This window comes from Phacochoerus africanus, chromosome 4, assembly GCF_016906955.1.
Source record: "Phacochoerus africanus isolate WHEZ1 chromosome 4, ROS_Pafr_v1, whole genome shotgun sequence".
In the NCBI taxonomy this organism is placed as follows: domain Eukaryota; kingdom Metazoa; phylum Chordata; class Mammalia; order Artiodactyla; family Suidae; genus Phacochoerus; species Phacochoerus africanus.
The window spans coordinates 126,827,764-126,837,672 of record NC_062547.1 but is presented as its reverse complement, the minus strand read 5'-3'; the positions used below and the strand labels follow the sequence as shown (position 1 = coordinate 126,837,672).

General features: G+C 37.2%; 1 protein-coding gene across 4 annotated transcripts in view; it reads left to right on the top strand.

Annotated features, from left to right (window-relative positions):
• CEP120 (centrosomal protein 120) overlaps window positions 1-9,909 on the top strand; it is an 86,430-nt gene that overhangs the window by 54,358 nt on the left and 22,163 nt on the right. For all 4 annotated transcript variants that reach the window (XR_007134581.1, XM_047778509.1, XM_047778510.1 and 1 more), the window contains 2 exons: window positions 385-546; window positions 4,618-4,740. Coding sequence is in view for 3 of the 4 variants with exons in the window: in XM_047778509.1 (XP_047634465.1) it covers window positions 385-546; window positions 4,618-4,740 (285 nt within the window). In the remaining variant the exon portion in view is untranslated. The remainder of the gene's footprint in view (window positions 1-384; window positions 547-4,617; window positions 4,741-9,909) is intronic.

Here is a 9,909-nt window from a genome sequence, read left to right as displayed (position 1 = left end):
AACTTAAATATAATGTGTTTTTGTTCCCAATACTAAGGCTGTGTTATCTTCTAGGCGATTAGGTAGAAAAGAAGAAACTTGGAGACATTTACTTATATAATAAAATGGGTTTTATTCAGATAGGAATTTGAAGCAATTAGGGCCTTTTCAATTGAATTTATGTATTATATGTAGATTTTTGGTTATACTTTGTATTTTAGAATTAAACAATGATTTATAAATTAATGAAATTAAATGAAATCTTATAATTTAAATACTGACTTTCTAATAACTGAAAATCATATGAAAATCAATTTGTAACATATTCTGGACATTTGACCATGTATAAGGGTAATAAAATATTGAACAGTATAATTCAACTTCTTAAAAACATATCTTTTTAAGCTTCAAAGAGAAAGGAAGGAGCTGAAATCAGAACGTGAACGGAACCTGCAGGAACTCCAAGATTCCATCCGTAGGGCCAAAGAGGACTGTGTTCACCAAGTAGAGCTAGAAAGGTTAAAGATCAGGCAACTGGAAGAGGATAAACACCGACTTCAGCAGCAGGTTGGATTAGAAATGGTTCACTGAAGAATTCTAAACAATTCTCAGTAATTTGGACTATTAATCATATTTAGTGCACTGAGATTCAAATATGAGTTGCATCTTCTTTCCTAAGTCAAAGCTAAAGACTATATTGGAATAATTTGACTTCCTTTATAACTGTTTGCATGAGATTGTACTATATTTTAACTCTCTACTTAAAATCTTTTTTCTGATAAATCTCTTTGACAAACATAGTCTTCGTATATCACTAGACCAAGTTCAGCTAAGAAACAGATTGCATGAGAGAATTGTCTATGTGCCTTTCCATTTTCTTTGTCCTTGTTTTTGTATATTCTCTTCTCTCAACTTCTATAACACCACTCTTCTTGTTTTTCTATACTTTTCCAGCATCTTTCAGGCCCTTTGCAGGCTTCTTTTCTTTTCTTTTTTTTTTTTTTTGAAGCCACACCCTTATATGGAAGTTCCCAGGCTAGGGGTCGAATCGGAGCTGCAACTGCCATCCTACACCATAGCTTGTGGCAACGCTGGGTCCTTAACCTACGAGGAGGCTAGGGATCGAACCCACATCCTCATGGATACTAGTCAGGTGTATTACCACTGAGCCACTGACTACCAAATAAGTCAGGAACTCCAGGCTTATTTTCTTTCAGCGAGCTATTAGACTTCTTCGAAGCTCAGGACTGAACTTTCTGTTCAACAATCTCACTCATGCCCATGGCTTCAGAGACAGTCTGTACCTCTGAGACTTGCACATTTGTACCCTAAACCTTTCCTTTGCACTGTAGACCTTTTATTTCTTTGCCTTTTGGACATGTCTGTTTGGGTGTCTTAAAGGCATTTAAAATCCAGCATGATCCTCCTATCCTTACTTGACCTTGCTCTGAGTATTCTTTACTGCAATAACGGACCCCTGTAACCTGTTCTTCCTATTGCAGCCTGAGTGATATTTTTGAAATTTGGGAATTAAAACAGCCTCCTCTAAAACCATTCAGGATCATCTTAATGCTCTTTGGATAAAGATCAGAATTATTACCTTGCCCTCCAAGCCTCTGCAGAGTTTGGATTCAGCCTCCCTCTCTCACCTCATCTCCCATTCTTTCAGCTCTGCGGTATCCTCTCTAGCCACATTGCTCTTCTTGAGGTCCTCAGGCATACCATGCATGCTTTACCCGTAGGATCTTGGTGTGTGCTGCTTTTTCTGGGCCTAGGGAGCTGTACTAACCCTTTAGTTTCCAGCGAGGCATCACTTTCCCAAAGAAATCTTCCCTGACCCCTGCTGTCCAAGTCAAGGTCAAGTTTTTGTTCCATGTTTTCTTGGGATATTATTTTCCTGTTCTATTTCTTTATGATATGTTACAGTGGTTTGTTTTTATTTTCATTAGTGTGATAATTTGATTGATGTCAGATTGTTAGCTCCATAAAACTGTTTTGGTTTCTATCTGTATGCCTGGAGCCCAGCCAGTCTTCAGCACATGATAGGGGCTTAATAAATTTTTGCTGCAAAGAAGGCTCAAGCTGTTAAAAATGAAGCTTATCTTTCCTGAAAAATTTCAGTGTAGATTAGATATGTATGAAAAATGCCTCTGAAGTCTTTAGTAAATTCTGGCATGAAAAATAGTATCCAGAACAATTCAGGTCAGTTAAGATCCTATTATTTAGGTGGTTGTAAATGTAAATTTGATTGTTATGGAGGTCTCATTTCAAGTATGAAAAATAGGGAGTTTCCTTTGTGGCTCAGCAGTAACGAACCCAACTAGTATCCATGAGGATGTGGATTCAATTCCTGGCCTCACTCAGTGGGTTAAGGAATCCAGCATTGCCGTGAGCTGTGGTGTAGTTCACAGATGCAGCTCAGATCCTCTGTTGCTATAGACTGGCCGCTACAGCTCCAATTCAACGCCTAGCCTGGGAACTTCATATGCTGCAAGTGCAGCCCTAAACCGCCCAAAAAAGGAAAAAGAAAGAAAAAATTGTAAAAGTGGGCAGTTGTGATGAGATTCACCAGTAGTGCCTCTCTTCTGCTACTGATCAGGAATATTCCACCATCTAGAACAAAGACTTCTAACATGTATTAGAATCACCAGGGAACTCTTGAAAAAAACCCGTATCTCTATCCTGTCCCAGACTGGTATAATTAGCTTACATGTTTGTGGGAAGAACCTGCGTGGTAAGAAGTGGTATTTTGGAGAAATTCCCCGGGGCACTCCTAAAACATAAGCTAAGACCTGGGGAAAAAACAGCGTGGGCAGCCTAAGTTTCTGGGATGCTCAAATTGTTAAGTCAGTGATTGTAAATAGGAGTTGTGGTTCAGTGGTAACAAACCTGACTAGCAACCATGAGGATGTGGGTTTGATCCCTGGCCTCAATCAGTGGGTTAAGGGTCCTGCGTTGCTGTGAGCTGTGGTGTGGGTCGAAGACGTGGCTCGGATCTGGCATTGCTGTGGCTTTGGTGAAGGCCAGCAGGTACAACTCCAGTGTGACCCCTAGCCTGAGAACTTCGATATGCCACAAGTATGGACCTAAAAAGAAAAAAAAAAAAGACTTAATATTTCCCATTTTATATATAAGAAAACCTTTTAGGCCCTTCTTCTGAGCCAGGTTACATGTACTGTACATACAGTTCTAACTCTACAGGTAGAAGGAGCAAATAGATACTCTGTCAGTGCAAGGTGATGAAGATAAAGTACCTATATTCAAATATGTAAAAGCAGTTATCAGAACTGAAAAAAATGAGTGTAGTTTATGGACCACTTAGCAAAGGAAAAGAGTCCATCCAGTATGCCTAGTAGCTTGATTAATAATATGTAGTAGTAGATTGATAATGTCCCTAAATGGTAAAAAAAATAAATAAATAAAGATAATTATTGTTTATTAGCTTTTGTTTCAAACAAAAATGTGAGAGAGATTCTTTAGACAGTTTTCTTTTCAACTTTAAAAATAAAAGTTTGCAGGTAAACTTCAGTTTTTTTGTCTGTGTATGGAATACTCATGACCTAATAAAGATGCTGGATAAATCCTAATTAGAATTATTGGTGATTTAAATTCCTTTTTTTGCCACCAATTTTATCAGTATTTCATATTTAGTTAAGTCTTAGTCTTAAAGAGATAATTGGTTTATCTAATGATGGATAGTCATATTGAGGTATGTTTTTGGAAAACATCTTTAACAGTGCTTATTTATATTTGATTAAAAAAAAATCCCAGATATATTCTCTCGCTCCCGCCTTTTTTTTTTATAGTTTTGAAACTGTTCTAAGGGAAATTATAGTATTTAAATCAAAGCAGCCTCTCCCCCTTTTTTTTCTTTTAATTTAAGAAAGTTTGCTTGCTTTCATGGAGCATTATTCTAGGGGACAAAAAGATCTGATTTCTTTTCCTGTATCTGCTACTGGGCAGCTCACTGGCTCTTTGGCACTGCCTTAGTAATTTAGCTCTTTGATCCTCATTTTTTTTTTAGTTGTAAATATGAAGGGATTATGGCAAATAATCTTTAAATTACCTTATAATAGCATTAGAATTATGAAATTTATAGAGTCGAATTATTGTAATAAATACTGGTTGAAATTACACTTATTTTCATTGATAATCAGGTATATCTAGGAGTTCCTGCTGTGTTGCAGTGTGTTAAGAATCTGGCATTGCCACTGCTGTGGCACAGGTCACAGCTATGGCTCAGATTCACTCCCTGGCCCAGGAACTTCCATATGCCAGGGATGCAGCCAAAAAAAAAAAAAAAATCAGATATATCTATAATCCTCAATCTTACATGTGATATTTTAAGGAGTTATTTTCAGTATTTTTATAAAATGATTTTCTTTGGCCATCTGAAATTTAAAATATCAAATACTCATAAGAAGTTTCATACTCCTAAAAAGTTTTTGTTTATTGCTAATCAGCTGATTTACTAAATTTTTAAGATTACTAGATATCTTATTCATTGTATTTTATGTATTTTCTAAATTTTCTAAATATGAACATGCCTTAGAATAAGAAAAAATGACACTGTTGAATTGGGTAATATTAAACTTTGCATACTACTCTTTTAATATGGCTGTAATTTTTTTTCTACAGCTTAATGATGCTGAAAATAAGTATAAGATTTTGGAAAAGGAGTTTCATCAGTTCAAGGATCAGCAAAGCAACAAACCAGAAATTCGACTCCAATCTGAAATAAATCTTCTCACTTTGGAAAAGGTACCCATGTCAATTTATGGCAACTTAATTAGCCCTAATGATGATCACTTTATAAAATCAGTGATACTTGCATGTACAATGTAATAACATTTAACTGTAGTACTCTGATATCAAATAAGAACACAGCAGGAGTTCCTGTTGTGGCTCCATGGTAACGAATCTGATGAGTATCCATGAGGATATAGGTTCGATCGCTGCCCTTGCACAGTGGGTTAAGGATCTGATGTTGCTTTGAGCTATGGTGTAGGTCATAGACATGGTTCAGATCCTCCATTGCTGTAGCTGTGGTGTAGGCCAGCACTTGCAGCTGTGATGTGACCCCTAGCCTGGGAACTTCCATATGCCACAGGTGTGGCCCTAAAACACACAAAAAAACATATCAGAGAATTTGAGGCATGTGATACTGTAAGTACTTGAATTTCTTGTATTTGTCAGTTATAGCCTCTGCTGGAGTCCTTGGCTGGGAACCTGAGTAAGATTCAGGTGTTTATAAAGGAATTCACAAAACTGTCAGGAAAGCTAAAGAACTAGTTTCAAAATACTGGCAGGAACTGAGGAAAGCAAGTCACGGGCTCATCCTGTCCGCCAACAGTCTACCCTGGATGCTCCGGTTGTTGCCATGACTGCCGTGTCGCTGGCTTATGTATTCCCTGATTCTAGTGTCATGAATTCAGTTTTGCAGTGGCCTCTGAATGTTACTACCCTTTAGAGTGAGTGTCCCTGATAGGAGTATGCATTTAAATCTAAGACCTTCACTCCACTCTCCGTTTGAAAGAAGGGATAGCCATCCTGTTTTGATTTCTGTGGTTGGTAGCCAGGTCTTGATTCCCATTTATATTGGGATTTCCCACAAACAAAAAGGATGTTTGACTTTTAGGCTTTAAAAAAATCTATAATGGGCAATAGACAATCTAAATTTGACAGTATGAACTCTTGCATTTTATAGTTTGATAATTTTTAGGCATTTATTTAAAAGATAGAGCATACACAGGCAAAAAAAAGCATTTAAGAAACAGGAAAATAACCCTTAGAAGTTTAAGGGTTTAATTGGCGTGTTAGCCATTGCCTGTATGTTTCACTCAACTTTGTATCAAAGGTTTCTTTGCCTTTTGTCTTCTGTGGATTCAGCCACTAGGGGACACCAGCAGAAGACTGGTACAGAGGCATTGGGAAGATACCAGGGTAGTTCTTTCTTCTATCTTTTGACCTCGTTACTTCCCTTATTTTCTCTGGAATTAGTTACATCTTTTTATGGATCCATCTCCCACCAGATCATCCTCTCCAGCTTTCGTAGGCAGTCCCCACTATGGTTCTAGCCTACTGGACATCCCCAGTTTTGGGGTTCCTTATATTAATGGGTACTTTCTGGTACCCATTTGTAGTCCCTCCTCCCCAGGAGAGGTGGGGGCTTCTTGCTGTTTATGATCACTAGGTTGCCTCACTGTATCCTCTTTGGCATTTCTGTTCTTCCATTATCTGTATAACCAGTTTCCTGTATTAAATCACTTCTGATTTTTAGTTTCCTGGCAGGATGCTGATTGATACACTTGGGTTTTCATTATCCAGAAACCTGTTATATATATATACTATTTATGATACCATGTTAAATACCATTAGGAATGATTCAAAAATGTTCAGGATATTGTAAAGTAAATAACAAGTTACAAAAAGAGACAAGGGACTTAGATGAAATTTGCTATTGTTTTACCTTTTGCTATGATTATCTAACTTTCTCTTGCTAAATTCCATGAGTGCAAAGGGAAAACAATTACTTTTACTGAAATCAATACCTTAAGTATTACGAAGAAATGAGATTGCACATGGAACCTAAAGAATAAGTGAAACTTTGAATAGGTGAATACATGGATGAGGTTATTCCTAAAAGAGATGTTGAACAGGAATGTAGAGATGAAAAAGTCCCTTGCATATTTGGGTAACTGCTTGACTAGAACCTAGAGTTTGGCCATTATACTAGTATAGTTGACTGTTGTATGTATGGTTGTATCATGGTTGACAATGTGAGTTTGAGCTATGAGGGTTCACTTTTATGCAGATTTTTTTCAGTAAATACAACTAGAGTACCACATGACTCATGGTAGGTTGAATCTTTAAATATGGAACCAAGTATATGGAGGGCCAAATGTGAAGTTATGTGCAGATGTTCGACAGTATGTAGCACGAGTTTTCCTACACTGAACAAATATCAGCTATAGTAAATACAGGCCTGATGAAAGAATGCTGGAAGTAACGGTAATTTTCAGCCATGTCGAGAATTTCTTATTTTATCTGATTTAAAAAAGTCAGATTACTCTCAAGTTTATAAGACTGGGTTAATGGGTTTTAATAAAAATGGAGATTTTTTTGGGGGGTGGGAGCCTACTCAAGGCATGAGAAAGTTCCAGGGCCAAGGAACAAACCCTTAGCACAGCAGTGACCAGAGCCACAGCTTTGTCATCAGGGACCTCTGAAACGACGAATTTTGATGAACTTTTTGGGGAGATAGAAGTTGTAGCGAATTCTCATCTTAGACAAATTCCATTTGAGATGCTAATGGGATAATCTAAATGAAGGAGTTCACCAAGTAGTTAAAAATGAGAAAATCCAGTAGGAAGAGAAAGGGGCTAAGACATAGATTTGATGGTCATTTGAATAAAGTAACAGTTCTAGAAATAGATGCAGTTACTTAAAGGGTGTTAAGAACAGCCAATAGTAAAGCTTGGGGGAAGGTTCAGCTTTTAGAGCAAGCAAGAGCTGGGGAAGGAAGCTAGAGAGATTTAGGGAAGTAATAAAGACGGTCTAGTGGTATGCCCAAAAGAAAAGGAGGAGTTTCAAGGATGAGGAAGTAAAAGTAATCGCTTATGATGGGAAAGTCAAGAGTGGTTGAGGAAAGACCATGAGTTTGGCAGTTAAGATGTCACTGAGTTTTAAGAAGCCAAATTGCAAAAGGTTATAAAAAGTTTGGCTTTGAAAAGAAAACAAGAAGAAACATAGCCCAGGGGCCTAATGCTCTTGAGAAAAGCTCGTTTAGAGGTAGGAAAATCAGAGAATATTTTTAGATTGCGAGAAATTAACTGCAAGGAGAAACTGAAGGTTTAAGAGAGGAGGGGATGGTAGGAGCATAGATTTAAAACTTAGTCCTTGATAGCACTATTAAAGAAGCAGAAAGGGTGAGTATATAGAAAATTCGGAGACAAGAGTAAGAGTGTAGTTAACAAAAAAGGAGTTGAAAAGGGTATTAAATGGTTTCTTCTGTTTCTGAATTCTTTAAATGTTTCTGCAGCTTGTCAGATGCCATGCTATTTTTGGTTCCTTTTCTTACCACCATATCTATTTAATTGCAAAGTCTTGTTGATCCTGCTTCTTTCATATCTCGACAATCTCTTCATTCTCCATGTTTGGCTTTCTCCTCATTTCTCTACCAGTGACCTCAAATCCAGCTGGATTATTTCCCATTCCTTTTGATTAAGCCAAGTATAAAGTATTTTGATTTTTATAAATATGAATTTTATGGCTTACTAGAGATACTTGAAACATTCAGACAATATCATCAATTCTCACAAACTCTTAAGTAGCTGTCAAAAGTATATCCATTTTACCTTTGGGAAATTCAGAGCCAAGTATCTCAAAATTGCAGCAGAAGCATAATCATATTCATCTTTTCTGAATATAAACGAGGTAATATCCATCATAGACATAAATTGTGATTTTAAAAATTCCTTTTTCCAACTACTCTTCTAACAAAAAGGATAAAAAAAGCCAAACATGTTTTTACATACTGTAGAAACAGTACCATGAACTTGAGAGGAAAAAAAAAAGCCTAAGTGAACTCCCTCTATATCAGATCTAATGAATTCATTCAGTATGTTTAAGTGCCTAGTAAAACAAGGCTTTTCAGCATTTCTGAAAATTCTTTGTTGTAAGTTTTTTTGGAGCCAGAAGAGGGCAGAATCTTATTTCTTAAGTAACAGAGGCATGCAAGCACAGAAAGAAAGCCGTAAGTGAAAAAGTACCTGATTTAGTCTGTAACTTCTGTTTATGTCTGATTGAGAGCTTTTTTCTTTTCTGATTATTCGTTTTCTTCAGTGTAACACACATTCCCATTTTTCACTGAAATGGCCAAAAAATAAGTTAGCATGCCATTCTTGATTCCTGAGGTGAGTAATAGTTTATGATTTGCTTTTAGCTCAGAAATGACCTTTAGCTGGCTTTTTAAAAATAATTGGGAAAACATTCTAATTTAGTTGAGTATACAGAGGGTTTAGACAGAAGCTAAAATGTGTCTATTTAAGAACATTTGGTGGGTATTTACTGTGTGCTCACCCGTCTTAGAGCAAAGAGGAAGAACAAAGTTCTCCCTTTGGGACCTCACTTTTAAACAGTTTGTAATATAATAAGGGAGCTGACTCAGAACTGCAAACGACTGTATGATCAAATACCAGGGAGTGTAATAAGAACTCTCTGCACTTCAGAAAGGAGGTAGCATTTGGTGTTCAGAATAAAGTAGTTTTATGACAGCTCCACATAAAAGTAGAATTTTAGCTGAACCTAAGGTTTTAAGTACATAGTGAAGAAAAGAAAGACTTGGCAGGCTCAGGAAGTAACTTGCTCAAGGAGGTGGATGTAGGGGACACAAACCTCGTAGTTGGAGGAGAGGGTTTCCTGTTGAGGAATACTTAGGTTGAGCAAGTAGGATGGAAATTCGGTTTTGGAGCTCCTTAAAACCTAGGCAGAGGAATTCAGCCTCTATTGAAGGCAAGTTTCAGTAGAGAGTAAATAGATGTAATAGTGGCTTGCAGGATTTGTAGATAGAATACATTTGAGGCTGAGGAGACAAGCAAAGGCGAGATGAGCCAGAGCTCATAGAAAGTGGTGGTAAGAATGTCAGAATAATACTGGAAAATATTTCAAGGGAGAAATCTCTAGTTTCTTGTAACAGACTGGAACTGGGGATAGGAGGTTGGAGGCAAAGATAATTCCATACCTCCAGGAGAGAATTGGGATTATGGGTTCAGCAAGGACAGAAACAGGGACATTGAGAACCAGTGAAGGTCCGTGTTTTTGGTCTTCACCAGCTTCTGAATTGACTTGGGTCCTGAGCTAAGTTTTAATTTAAGAGTCTGTAACTTGCCTTTTAAGTGCAAACAAGACTTATCTGCCCACAAAAAGGGC